The 15037-nt window shown below is 38.7% G+C and overlaps 3 protein-coding genes across 3 annotated transcripts; 2 read left to right on the forward strand and 1 right to left on the reverse strand.

Moving 5' to 3' along the window:
• The first annotated feature begins 663 nt into the window (after window positions 1-663).
• On the forward strand, window positions 664-3662 carry LOC134747682 (thyrostimulin alpha-2 subunit). Its single transcript, XM_063682290.1, has 3 exons — window positions 664-905; window positions 1232-1398; window positions 2887-3662. Exons 1-3 carry the CDS (start codon window positions 818-820, stop codon window positions 2977-2979), a joined length of 348 nt encoding a protein of 115 aa, XP_063538360.1. The 5' UTR covers window positions 664-817; the 3' UTR covers window positions 2980-3662.
• Window positions 3663-4776: 1114 nt separating this feature from the next.
• LOC134744548 (vacuolar protein sorting-associated protein 54) lies at window positions 4777-7759 on the forward strand. The gene is made up of 2 exons (XM_063678377.1): window positions 4777-5016; window positions 5092-7759. Exons 1-2 carry the CDS (start codon window positions 4919-4921, stop codon window positions 7649-7651), a joined length of 2658 nt encoding a protein of 885 aa, XP_063534447.1. The 5' UTR covers window positions 4777-4918; the 3' UTR covers window positions 7652-7759.
• Window positions 7760-9869: 2110 nt separating this feature from the next.
• Window positions 9870-14825, reverse strand: LOC134744555 (UDP-N-acetylglucosamine--dolichyl-phosphate N-acetylglucosaminephosphotransferase). Its single transcript, XM_063678391.1, has 5 exons — window positions 14569-14825; window positions 14274-14388; window positions 13733-13946; window positions 12032-12263; window positions 9870-11468 (listed from the first exon to the last, which is right to left on the reverse strand). The coding sequence occupies exons 1-5, from the start codon at window positions 14706-14708 to the stop codon at window positions 10982-10984; spliced, it is 1188 nt and encodes a 395-aa protein (XP_063534461.1). The 5' UTR covers window positions 14709-14825; the 3' UTR covers window positions 9870-10981.
• Between the last annotated feature and the right edge of the window lie 212 nt (window positions 14826-15037).

Consider the following 15037-nt stretch of genomic DNA (forward strand, 5'->3'; position numbering starts at 1 on the left):
GTGCAGTGTTCCGGTAAGTTCAAAATTATTAGAATTACCTAGTAATGTAAAAATTTGAAACGAAAAATTTCGGTCTAACACACATGTAGGTGTGATGGCGATATTGCCAACTCGCTCTGTTCGTTTCATAAAACCACACTCGTGTTTCACATTCATAGTTACTACGTACTTGCAAAAACTACTTAAGTACTGTAATTCCGCGGTTTTATTTCCATAAAACATCTACAAATAATTAATGTAATTTTTGTATGTAACCCTATGTAAATGTAATTGTATATGGAATTTTTATTCTGAAATAAATTATTTGAATTTGAATTATGGGTCTGCTCTGTCAAGTCCACCCCATTACCCCCGCCCCATAACGTTGCAAATACCCCCTAGCTGGACGTCAGCTGTTTTATGGGTTGAGATAATTTTATCCCTTTGTTTTCAGCAGAAAACTTTTACTGACAGTGGTCGTAAACCTTTTATTCTAAAAAAATCGTCCGGACATATATATATATATATATATTAGAAGTATTCCCAAATTGAAGTCGGTTTTAGGGTTTTGTTTAAAAGTAAAAATAATATATGTTACGTACACCGTTATTCCAAAATTATTCGGGTTTGGTGTTCTTATAAATTTTTAATATTCACAATATTTAGCCCGAGAAACAGTGAAATTTAGATCCTCCTAAAGTAAACAATCTACATTTTGGGTTTTCGGATTCGGAAATGTTGACGATCCCTGCTTATACGCTGACCAGTGTTAGTATTAAAGAGGGATATTTCAAAACACCTCCATTGGTTTCTGAGCAACGTCCTCATCTGCTTCGCCATGCTTCTGAGGAGTATAATTCTGTTGATAACGTTCACGCAGATCTACGCCGGGGAAGGCTGGAGAAGGCCTGGCTGCCATAAAATGGGTTTGATTTATGTCTTTATCTCACATAAACGTATTATATTCGTAAAATGTTTTAGTTTTAATTTACATACTTATTTCACGAAATTAAGAGGCTTTAAAGTCTTCATAAAATCAAGTGCTATAATTATCAAATATGAATGGCGCGGCCAGATTCTTACTGCTAAGTCGATCTGGGTATATACTTTAGCAATACGAACTCTAATAAGTCGTAGAAAAGCAATAAGAACACTCTATTACGACTTGTTAAACATGTCTTTATTCTATAATATTTAAATGTCTTTATTCTTTGACACGCGTTTATAAATAAGTATCTAAATTTCCCTCCAGGGCACACTCGGGAAATCAACATACCCGACTGCGTCGGCTTCAAGATCACGACCAACGCCTGCCGCGGCTACTGCGAGTCCTGGTCACTGCCTAGCATCATGCTGGGCTTTAAGCGGCATCCGGTCACTTCACTGGGGCAGTGCTGCAACATCATGGAGTCGGAAGACGTGAGTATCATCTTTCACACTGTTAAAAATCTTATTGAGTAAATATATAAGAGCCATCGATGGTGGACGAAAGATTAAGAGTGTTATTACTACTGCGAGTCCTGATAGTCGCTATCAAGCATCATCACAGTCTTCAAGATCACGACCAACGCCTGTCGCTACTGCGAGTCCTGGTGCTCCACTTTAAGCGGCACCCGGTCACTTCGCTGGGGCAGTGCTGCATTGCTGCAACATCATGGAGTCAGAAGACGTAAGTGTATTTACAAGTTGCTCTTCGGTGAAGACCACGTGAAGACATCAAAATCACGACCAACGCCTGCCGCTACTGCGAGTCCTGGTCGCTGCCCAGCATCATGCTGGGCTTTAAGCGGCACCCGGACACTTCGCTGGGGCAGTGCTGCAATGCAACATCACGGAGTCGGAAGACGTAAGTGTATTCACAAGTTGGTTTTACGGTGAAGATATCAAAATCACGACTAACGCCTGCCGCTAGTGCGAGTCCTGGTCGCTGCCCAGCATCATGCTGGGCTTTAAGCGGCACCCGGACACTTCGCTGGGGCAGTGCTGCAATGCAACATCACGGAGTCGGAAGACGTAAGTGTATTGACAAGTTGGTTTTACGGTGAAGATATCAAAATCACGACTAACGCCTGCCGCTACTGCGAGTCCTGGTCGCTGCCCAGCATTATGCTGGGCTTTAAGCGGCACCCGGACACTTCGCTGGGGTAGTGCTGCAATGCAACATCACGGAGTCGGAAGACGTAAGTGTATTCACAAGTTGGTTTTACGGTGAAGATATCAAAATCACGACTAACGCCTGCCGCTAGTGCGAGTCCTGGTCGCTGCCCAGCATCATGCTGGGCTTTAAGCGGCACCCGGACACTTCGCTGGGGCAGTGCTGCAATGCAACATCACGGAGTCGGAAGACGTAAGTGTATTCACAAGTTGGTTTTACGGTGAAGATATCAAAATCACGACCAACGCCTGCCACTACTGCGAGTCCTCAGAGTCCTGGTCGCTGCCAAGCAAAGCATCAAGCTGGGCTTTAAGCGGCACCCGGTCACTTCGCTATGTAAAAGGGAATATTTCGCAAATCTCTGCGTAGGGGACGCCACTAGCACAAACAGTAAACAAATCGCCTTGATGCAAATGTCATATTTATTCGTAACAAATAATCTGTGAAAACTTGTCAAAAAAAAACTCTTTAAGGCGTAAGTATATGTATAATTGTATAGTATGTATAAGTTACACTATGGTTTACGGTTTGTGCTAGTGCTGCACTCTGGCAGGAGAACATTGGAGTAATACTGCCTACTACACGGTAGTACTATTCGTTATTCTGTGCTACTACCTACTACCCTATTATGAAAGATAAGTTTCACGACCCCGGTCATGAGTTTGGTTGACCGATAAATACAATTATAAATGTAAAATATTTATTAAAGACGATTAAACCTACATTTTCCTTACTCTATTTTATTTTTTCAGACGCATGTCAAGGTGCAATGTATTGACGGAGAACGGAATTTGACGTTCAAGTCGGCAGTGTCCTGCGCGTGCTACCACTGTCAGAAGGAATAGAATTTCTGTGACTTCCCACTCACAGAAAACTCACAGACGTGTATATATCTAAGTAAACTCACCTACTTTGTACCGCAGGATTTTTTGTCGATTAAGCAAGCGTGAGGCGCATTTAGATTTGTAATTATGATATTGATATGATATTTGTTGAGACAGCGACTCACTGAAATTAATACCGATAGATGAACGAATTCTTATGTCAATTAAAATTTCTTATCTAGTTACGCTTTACGAAGTAGTTTTCGTAAGTGCATCTTAAAAAAAAAACAGTTTTCAAATATGTTTTCCGAAACACGAAATAACTCAATCTTAATAACTTTATTCACGTTCGGAAATAAAACAGAATTGGAATCTAATTTTGTCGTTGCTTTTTAAAGTTGTGAGTAACTATTATACTTATATTTACTTACTTAAATACATATAGAAGTAGGTGCATTTGGGTGGTCTTCTTAGATGTAAGTCTGTGATTATACTACAATAAGTTATTAATTTCCAATCTATTGTTGTTCTAAGGGGAAATAGATTATCTTAGTGAAATTAAACAATGAATTGTTTGTCTTAAGTGAAATATTACTCAACTTATTATAACTTGCGATGTAGAAATTAAGACAAAATTTGTAAGTATATTAGGTACCTAAAGGAGGGTACTTTATAAACTGTAAAATAATTGTGATTCGTTAAAAATAAACATATCGAGTGAGAGAAAACCCGTTTTATTCATACCTAGTTATTTGTTTTACAAGGTTGCCCGTTGCTCTTTAACCGCTCGTGCTAATATTGATACCTGAGCAAGCGAATGATTCCAAAATTGAACCACGAGCGTAGCGAGTGGTTCGAAAAGTGGAATCTTGAGCGTTGCGAGAGTTTCAAGGCACGAAGGTTAAACAAATTTTGCCACCGAGTGAAACACAAAATTCTTCACTACACCGATGTGAGGAAAAAGAGTAACCGTAAAGGTCCCACCACACTCGTGCGCGAATCACGGCGCGAAGCCGCGAACGCGAGTGTGCGTCGATTTCGCAGATTGTTCACGCCTTCGCGCCTTGTTCCCCGTTTTTGATCGGTTTTTCGGCCGCGTCAAAGGAGGCGCGAAGCGCGAACTTGTAAGACCAAGACTCCACATTTCCGAGTTCGCAGATCTGCGAAATCGACTCCACACTCGCGTTAGCGTAGTCTGGTCTGGAGCGGGCTAGACAATTTAATCAGATTGGCGAAAAATTGTTCCCGTCTGGACTGCTTTTATGAATAGGAATGCGACCTTTATCTTTAGCGCCCTCCACACTCGTGCGCGAATCGCGGCGCAAAGCCGCGAACGCGAGTGTGGAGTCTATAGTTTGTCAAAAGACTGTCTCATTTCAAACATAGACAAAGAGAATCATACTAACTTTAATAATCTTTGTCTTACACTAGTACTGGCACTCTAAAGAAAAGGATGAGTATATTTTTTTTTGTTCTTATTTACAGACAAGATTTGCTTGACCAGATTCGCTAATCAACGAAATCGGCTCCACACTCGCGTTTGCGGCTTCTCGCCGCGTAGCCGGGAGCGAGCTTTTAATTAACTGTAACAGACTACCGCACCGCCGGCGCACGTATCGATACTATCGGTAGTGTTTAAGGTGGTCGCCGTACGTGCGTTAAGGACGCAGCTATACGTTAGAGCGAGAAAGAGATATTTTGACCGCACCAAACTAGGGGTGCGGTAGCCTTTTACAATACGTACTGGCAACCCAAAGCCGTCACTGACATTTCGTATCTACGTTTCGTTTCGTTCGTCACTAGCTCATGTCATCATTGCATTTATGTCACATTTGTCACTTTCAGACTTACTATGGTATCGTGATCTGGATTACGGAAATGTGAAATACTAGATGATTATACACAATACTAAACTAGGTTGCCTCGAATATTATATATTGGGCGTGGAGACAAACATGTTATGGAGGACAACATCACGCCCTGTAAGAAAACGCCAACCTGGCAGAACTGTGTACATTGCCCCAATCTTCTGTTCAGCACCACCACGGAATTTGAAAGGTAAAATATTATATATTGTTAAACTATTAATGTTTTTTATATTCATGAATCTTATTTTGTTCATCTCCTTTCCAGACACATTCAAGACAAGCACAGTATTAAGGAAGGCTCTATTATCTTATGTCAATATGGACCTAATGGGATTTGTGCCTCGCTGCAGTTTGGAGATTTACGGAAGGCAGGATTCAAGTATCACGTAAGGGAGTACCACCTGTTCGCCAAGGACGAAGTGGAAGATGACTGGACTTTCTATTCATCATCTCAAAACCTCCCTGCAGTATTAAATGATCCTAACAGAGGAAAGCAGAGTAATTTTTTTACTAAAATATGGGGAGATGGGTTTGTGGATAAAGTAGATATACAGCCTAGTCCATATGTACCAGAAATAACGTTATTACATTTTGAGGCATATTGTAAAAGAATTGTCAGGCGGCATAGAAGACATTGCAAACTTAAAGAAAATCTAGCAGTTAAAGTTAAAACCCCTGTAGTTGAAACGAATTGTGAGGTTCCTGAGATATTCTATGAACAGACGTTTGAGTTACATGATCCAAATGTGTTTAGCAAAGTTTTTCCAAACCTTGTGGACTCTCAAGACCCAAGTGCGGCTGTCCGGTCCCTGCAGGAAACACTCAGTACATACCTGGATTTTATAGAGATGAAGATTTCAAAACAAGTTGCACAGAAATCTGATGCATTTTTCCATGCTATGCTGTCACATGACACTATTATGGAGCAAATGGCCCGGGCAGTGAAGACTGTGCGGTCGACCCGTAACAATATTCATGCAGTGAAAAGCAATCTAACTGAAAATCCTTTAAAACTGGTTAGCCTCACAAGGATAAATCAAAACTTAAATAATGTGCATGAACTTCTTAAGCTAATAGGCACAGTCCAGCAAACCCAGCCCATGATCCAGCTCCTCTTGAGTACTTCAGACTACGTAGCTGCTTTGGACTTGATCAGCTCCACGCAAAAAGTGCTTTCCACTCAACTTGCGAGGATCCAGGCGTTCCGGCATTTGTCACCCCAGTTGACTGAAATGAAAAGATTAATTCATAAAATGTTAAGCAATGAATTCCAAAGATTTATAGTGACAGATTTAAATAGGCCCCCTAAGGACCTCACAGACATACCAGAAAGGGATAAAATTCTGTCTATAGTTTCTGGGATACTAAGATTAAAAGAATTTGACTTTATAGATACTTTTAAAATGGAGGCTATGACCACAATACAGGCTACAATCAAGCAATGTGTAATAGAGATAGTATCAGAAAGAGATGGCAACACGGAGGTGGTTCTTCGAGGATCTAATGCAGACAACACGTGGTTAATGTGCAACGAAAGTATTGTATTTCTCCAAAAAGTTACTCCAAACTTAATTACGCTGTTTAAAAGGATCTTGTGTTTAAGAGATTTAGTATTAGAAATCAGCCAAATGGATGATGTGACAGGAAATGGGAGTGAAGAAATGTGGACCCATGAAGAGCTCTTATCTGTAGAAGAAAAGTTGGACAAAATGATTGTTTCATTATCGGACTACAGCAATGAAAGATGTGCCAATCTCATCGTCACCAAATCTGACAAGGACTTGGTGTTCTCGGATTTGACTCAGTTATCCAAATTGTCAACGCTAATTGAGAATTTTTCAGACGAGTTAGAAAAAATGACTGGCCACAACAGCAATTCAATGAAATTAGCACTGAGGAGCTTCGCTATGAAATATGTTCAAAATTTACATTCGGACAGAAGAAGTCAACTGACAGTTACGCTCAATGCTGAACGTTGGAAAAGTGCTGATGTCCCTGTTGAACTTCAACAGTTAATTGACAAGATATCTAATTCTAACGATATTTCTACAAAACTATATGGCACTATTAAATCTGATGGAAAATTCTTAGTTATAAATAAAGAAAATTATGCAGTTGTAGGCACTGTGCAACTGTTGATAAAAATCCTTCTGGAATACTGTGATGCGACGAAGCAGTCTGCAGTCATCGTCCAGTACTTGATCCACTGCATGTTAGAGTTGACTCGACTGTTCAACTCCCGCTGCTGTCAGCTGGTGTTGGGGGCAGGTGCAATACAGAGTGCCGGGCTGAAAACAATCTCCACTTCAAACTTAGCATTAGTATCCAGGTCTCTGCAGGTTCTACTGTGGCTCTTGCCCATAATCAAGGAACAGCTTAGCCGACTACAGTCAAAAGAGGTCTCCATGAGCGGCTTTGATAGTATTCAGAATGATATTGTTAGCCATAAGCAAGAAATAGAAAATAAGATATGCCTAATAGTTAGTAACATGCTGTGCTCGCAGCTGACCGGCTGGGACGCTAAACCTCCAGTTCCTTCGCAGACATTCCGAAATATTTCTAAACACTTAGTTAAATTGCATGAAGCGTTGATAGATATATTGCCAATTGAACAAATAAGAAACATTTATAAAAGGGTACATGATAATTTTAAGGATAAACTGAGAGAGCAGTTGGCGAAGATGAATATTGTGGCAAATGGCAGTCCGCAGCACGGTGTGGTGACCTCGGAGCTCACCTTCTACCTGCAGACCCTCAAGACGCTGCGGGTCATCAACGAGAACGACGTTGAAGACAATATTTTGTACGATATTTGGCTAAACTGAATGTTAACTGTATTGATAAAATTGAATTTATTGAGAGAAATGCGAAAATGTATTGGAAGCTTGGTTATTTAAAATGTATTTATAAATAAATTTATTATTAGGAAGCTAGCCAAAATCGAGAATTCCTTTGTATCCAAATGTCTACCCAATTGTAGTCAAATCTAGAATAATTAATGAAACGGATAGTCACTGGTGGATGTGGAGAACGGATGATTCTCAAATATTGCAGATCTTACTTTTCTCGAGTCAATGATAATTTTAAATGAAATACTATTTTAATGCTGTTTGTCAGTGTACACCGCTTGATGTCACGCTTATTTTAATTCTTACTAAACTTCAAATAGAGTACAACGGTGCTATAATACACGTAATACCTACCTACACAGGCTAATGCGGTTAACAATATTGTAATCCGATATCACTGCACAGTCGCACTAATCTGCCTCACCATTGTACCTACATATAATAACGCCACAGCCACGAAACGCACGCTCGGTCATCATAATTTAAGAGCATGGCTCTTGTCGGTGAAGTATGCGCTAGTTTACGCAGGTCCTCGGCCAAGTTCTTTAAGTCCCCGTAATATATAATAGTCTTTACATGTACTCCACGGAGACGGAGTAGTACTTAAGTATGGGATCGCCTCTCGATCTTAACCCTTAAATGCATATTGTTGCCAAATGTATACAAAGCATTGGACAGCTCACAGATTCAACAGAAAAAAAATGGGATCCATAAATAAAAAATCATGCATTTGAGGGTTAACTTGCTAGACTAGAAAGTTTGGTGCCGGTATTCAACTGCAGTTGAAATGACTAATTTATGTTTATTGTATAAATAGTATTTCACATCTTGTTCCATCGACATAGTAACAATAAAATATATACAATAGTTATGAACTTAATTTTGAAGTTTACAATACAATATATTCAACCCATGCACGATCGTGTACATACCATGATTCAATCAATTCCTAAATGCTATCCTTTCTCCCGCTACCCAATGCAGTCTCATTTTTCGCATAACATATAGTTGGTCAAACCAAATTGTCAGTAAATAAGAACAAAAAAAAACCGGCCAAGTGAGAGTCAGACTCGCGCACCGAGGGTTTCGTACTTTTTAGTATTTGTTGTTATAGCTGCAACAGAAATGCATCATCTGTGAAAATTTCAACTGTCTAGCTATCACGGTTCATGAGATACAGCCTGGTGACAGACAGACAGACGGACAGCGGAGTCTTAGTAATAGGATCCCGTTTTTACCCTTTGGGTACGGAACCCCAAAAAACTATACTCATCCTTTTCTTTTGGGTGCTAGTACTAGTGTAAGACAAAGATAGGATGATTCTCTCTGTCTATGTTTGAAATGAGACAGCTAATATAGTCCTTTGACAAACTATACATATATATCTAACGTTGACTGTAGACAGGGCCGGATCTAGGGTAGAGCGAGTGGAGCGGCCGCTCTAGGCGCCGGATGGCAAGGGGGGCGCCAAAATGGCAAATGAGAAAAAAAACAGTTTTAAAAGACGCGGGCCCAAAATATTGTTCGTTTTGGGCAAAAAGCTTCAACGAAGGGCGCCAAAACCCGACTTTGCTCTACCCTGATCAAGGACTCGGGCCGGCACTGAATGTAGAGGAAGTAGTTCATAGCTAGGTATATCTAAATGTTGTTTGGTCGTTAACATCGACCTTATTGCTACGAAATTAGGACTATCAATGTTCTCTTGACTCTGTTGCTGTTAGTAGAAGGTACAGTCAAGTCGCCTGGAATAATATGTTACACAATCAAGGCCGCAAAAATAACTGACACGATCTTATTTGTATAGAGCCATAAGAGCGTGTCACATGTTTTTGCTTTCGAAGAGTAACATATTTTTGCAGGTGACTGTATATGAGTTTAGAAAAAGTCTTCTCAAGCTTCCATAGCACAGATTTACCTAACAAGAAATACCTATTATAGACCTTAGTACTCATGAATAAGGTTTAAAACAGCAAAAGGTAGGTAAGCTCACACCAATATTTACAGGAGTCAAGCCGACTGATAAGACAGCATTTCTTTCACGTCTAAATTATAACGTTATCAACCTCGTATCTTGCCCGAATTACCGAAGGTGTCTGAACCTACATACTATTGAATTTTTAAAATTAAACACTTGAAGTATAACAAAGTGATTTTAATATCTATATGAATATTTGGGTTTTGACTAATTATTAGTAAAACCACGCAAAACTTCTTAAATAATATATATATACATATATCTAAAAGTTCTCAATTTTATGTGGTCTTTTCATGTTATTTTGTTTGGTATTTTTTCATTATTTTTATATCCCAGATAATAAAATGACTTTCATTGGCTAATCTACTGTTAATTACCTAAGTATTAAATTTGATTTTGTATAGAAATTTTAGTATCTGGGGTGTATAAAAACAAATCTTTACTTTTGTTAATATTTATCTCAAATCAGTCAATACCGAATATTTTACATGCCTAATATTTAATCTTGTAGATAATATTCGATCTCTTTGAACACTTCATCAGATCAAACAAGGATTAATTATCATCTCATTTCTTCACTCGGCAATTCAATTTACACCCATTTATACACAACGTATTGTCAAGTGGCAATGTAAACCTTATTACAAAGACATAAGGCTACATAAACAAAACTTCCGTTAGACACAGACATATAAATATATTAACAGGTCACTCACGTATTTTAAGTCGAAAAACGCTCGACATGTTTCACTCCGAGAAGTGTCATCAGGAGCTAGCGTTGACGGTGACGGACCGGCAGACTGCGGGCCGCAGCCCTATGCGCCCGATGACTCGGCGCGGGCGCCGGTGGCGGCAGGGGGGGCGAGAAACTACCCTCATTTACGGCATTATTGTTACATGATGGGTTGCACACAACACTCACTACGTCATTCGCTAATGGTTCGTCCACACTGTCCACCGACGTAGTACCCAAAACAGCCGAACAGTGCCGTAAAAACAAACAAACTATATATTATATAGAAAAATTACTGTGGAAAATACTTTTGAACGAGAACCGTAGAGATTTATCTCCATTCTGAAATGATTAGAGGGTGGCAGATACTTTTGGCACGTCGTTTCAAACCGCTGACAATTGACTATTTACTAGTGGACCGTATGTCATTAGTAATAAGGTTTACATATGATTAATCAACTGTTTCGACGATTGTGATCAGTTTTACATGAAAAATATATTAATAAAATATAAATAAAGTAACGAAAACAACACTCGTCAAAACATTCATTTAGTATTTTATCTACCTTACAACTAAATGGAAATTATGCTTACCTAATTACGTGTCATAAAAATATGACGCCAATGGATATCTTATTAAAAATGCTATACAAGTGCACAAAACTTGGAAGAGCATCAAATTTGTCGTCAACCTTACTTCAGACATAGGTCCGAGTTTAATTAAAAAGAAATTTATTAAAGTCAAATTGTTGATGGTTATGATTTCATTGTCTTCTCTTCTATCTACTAAGCGTAGCACAGTTAAGATTTCAAGCATTAAAGAGTCTAATAGTTTCATTTCTTTTTTAACTATAATAGTTCTACTAGGTTGTAGTAAATCTAGCTCTTCACTGTATTTAGGGAGGCGATGGCGGGGGCAGGGTATGAAACGGAAGAGCTGGGGTACTGAGTAGAGGAAATTGATGACTTGTGGTATGAAGAAGAGGATCACTGTTTTGCTGAAGTGACTCAGGATGGCGACGACGGCAAAAGTCATGCCGGAGACGTAGCAAAACGTGTCACCGACGAACACTCTGGACGGGTACCTGGAAGGAAATGGAATTTATTTTAAAATACCCACAAACTGTCAGAATGTAATTCTTAGGCCAGGATTACACTTGTAAGTTTTACTTACGTAAGTAGGGACAAAGCTATTTGCTAGAATGAGATAACGATATTCATATTTCATTCTGTAGTATAGCTGTGTCCCTACTTACGTAAGTAAAACTTACAAGTGTAATCCTGGCCTTAATACAATATTCAACTCACAACTTACGTAAGCGTCTTACGTAAGCGAACAACGTAGGACACTTCTATAGGTCTCAAAGGATTGATTCACGCCGCGTCGCTTCGCGTTCGCGCGTGTTGTTCGCCTACGTAAACACGCTACGTAGTACGCTGCGTAATGAAGTAGTTGCTTACCAATTATGCTTCAGCAATGCTAGTGCGATAGTCAATTCCTCACTTGACAACCAAACCAGACACGAAAATGAAGGAAAATTTAGTGGGCCTTGTACCCTCAACTTGATGATATCAAAGATTGAAAAGTCTATATTGCACTTTATGTTTTAAGAGATAAGGTTTACTTTCTAATAAAGAGGTTGCTTACCAATTGTGCTTCAGCAATGCCAGTGCAGTAGTCAGGTAAGGGATCATGATATGTAGTGAGAATGTGTGGGCCTTATACTGGTCTCCCCTCAACTCGATGATGTCAAAGACAATGATGGAGATGGCGATGACCACAGACTGGCCGACCTCCAGGCCGTTGATTCCTGCCAGGATGTTGATGGCGTTTGTGCAGAATACTGCCAACATTCCCATGTAGATATAGTAGAGAAATCCTGAAACAGAATATGTAACTTTCTTGAAAACTTAAACAATGTTCCTTTTCTTTTTGGGTAGGAAAAAGGTGAGAATTCATTTATAGATTATGTATAGCTACAGTGGATTTTCGTAATGCTAATTAACTATGTGAAGCTGCATAATAAAACCTAAATTATCCAATACTCTTTATTGCATTCCTCACACAATCAATATACTCAAAACACAAAGTATACAAGGGTTGACTTTAAATAATTACACGGTTTAGACTCACTTGTTTTAGTCACTCACGCGACATGTTTCGGAGAGCCGAGGTCTCCTTTCGAGTACGCGATACACGGCCGTCGTGAACGATGCTCGCACTATTAGTGCTTGAGAAAGGAGACCTAGGCTCTCCGAAACATGTCGCGCGAGTGACTAAAACAAGCGAGTCTAAACCATGTAATTATTTAATGTTAGTATGTCTCACAACATATTAAATATATTAATAACAGGTCACTCCCGTATTTTAAGTCGAAAAACGCTCGACATGTTCCTGATGTGCAAGCTCCTGATGACACTCCTCGGTACGGAGTGAAACATGTCCAGCGTTTTTCGACTTAAAATACGTGAGTGGCCCGTTATTAATACATTTAATATGTCTGTGTCTCACGGAAGTTTTGTTAATAAAATTGTCTCACAACAGTTTAAATTCGATTAAGGGTTGACTCCTTTCTCCAATTCCAATCTTCCATTAGTTTAGCCTTCCAGCTGCCAGCATTAGTGGCAAATTAGCCAGATCACTCTATTTACAAATAATCTGGTCCATCTGTTTATTTCAGAGGAATGCATATTTGTATGCAAATTAACATGGTTTGACGTCCGGTCTGGCCTAGTGGGTAGTGACCCTGCCTGTGAAGCCGATGGTCCTGGGTTCGAATCCCGGTAAGGGCATTTATTTGTGTGATGAACACAGATATTTGTTCCTGAGTCATGGATGTTTTCTATGTATTTAAGTATTTGTATAAGTATTATATATATCGTTGTTTAAGTACCCACAACACAAGACTTCTTGAGCTTACCGTGGGACTTAGTCAATTTGTGTAAGAATGTCCCTAATAATATTTATTTAATTGTTTATTATTATAACAGTCGTAACTATAGTTTGTTTTTTTGGCATTAGAAAAAAAGGTAAACAATCTTGAAGTGTCTTTTTATTTAGAAATATTGAAAACGCTTTTAACAAATTAGTTTATATTACTTATGAAAGCAAAAGAAGGTAAAAGATCGTATATGATTTATAATTTTAACATATTTGCTGTGAATTATTTTTTAAAAGTGATTATTAATAAAAAGACACGTCAAGATCGTTTATCTTCTTTGATTACAAAGCATTAGCTAAAACACAAACTATATTAACTGTCTTTAAAAATAGTAACCAATATTAATTGAAAAAAAAAAAAAAAAATGCTTAAACAAACTATATTAACTTGTCTTTAAAAATACTAACCAATATTAATTGATGCTCCAAGCCATTGCCTCAAAGGTATTGGCACAATGAATGTAGTGGAGTTGAAATTGACATAGTAGACCACCAGCAAAGGCAAGGATGCTATAGTCGGCAGGAGTAACTTGTAGCGCCACCGCAGGTCTAACACATCATCTGCGAACCCTAGCAGCAGCATGCAGCATATGGACAGGAGGGCTGCTAACAACTCTGCAAACTACAAGTTAGAAAGTACAGAAACCAATTAGGCTGGTTTTAGTGTCACGCGGACCGTCCATGCGGATCGCTCCGCACTGCCAAATTGTATGAGAAAGCTGTCCGTTTTAGAGTGGTTTTGACGGTCGTCCGCGCGAACCACTCTCAAAACGCTCCCTGGACTTATACATATTGGTCCGCTCCGGTGCGGAGCAATCCGCACGTACGGTGCGCGTGACACTAAAACACGCCTTATAGTGCAGATAGATATTTGTTTTTTATTTGTATATTTCAGATTTACTAAAATTTATGGTGAAATTATAGTTTTTAATACTAATAAACCACTTACTTCATTATGAGGGAAATTTGCAGTGTCCATAAGACTGTTGCCAAAAACTATAGGTATGAATAAGAAACATGTCACCAGGAAAACACATCCTGAGACTACTCCCAATGCTTCAGGACTGGAAACAAACGGTTAATCTGATAATTTATACAGCTAACAAGATAAACCATGATGATACTTGACACACTAATCATAAGCAAAGTTCAAAAGTTCAAGTTAATAAAGAAACAATTTAAGAAATAGTTAAAGTAAGATATAAACACTTTATAAAGTTATGGATATCATTGTAATTACTTACATTTTCTGCTTGCTAGTTTTACATAAATCTATGCCACCTAAACCAGCTTTTATGAACAATTCCTTCAAATTTGGTATCAATTCATCGGTAATCAGAAAAGCAATAATCGAGAATATTACTAAAATTATTATAGACCACATATTGTTTATTTATTCGCTATGTTTTAGTTTAAATTATAATATTTTAATTATTCAGTATAAATTCTACATTCTAACACAAAAATAATAGCAATAGTGCATACTGCTGCATACACAGTAGTCACAGTACACCGCTGCAGTGATATGATATGATATCACCAATCACAAATCACAAACGTGTGTGTGATGTGTGTCAGTGTCATTGGCATTGGCATGTATTGACGTTTGTGACGGTCGTTCTAAAACTAAGATTAAGTTAACTTTAAACAATAAAAATTGGGCATTACATTAAATAACCGTGGAAAACTATGAGGGAATAATACATTAATAAA

The sequence above is a fragment of the Cydia strobilella genome, chromosome 1 (genome assembly GCF_947568885.1).
Source record: "Cydia strobilella chromosome 1, ilCydStro3.1, whole genome shotgun sequence".
NCBI classification, from domain to species: Eukaryota; Metazoa; Arthropoda; class Insecta; order Lepidoptera; family Tortricidae; genus Cydia; species Cydia strobilella.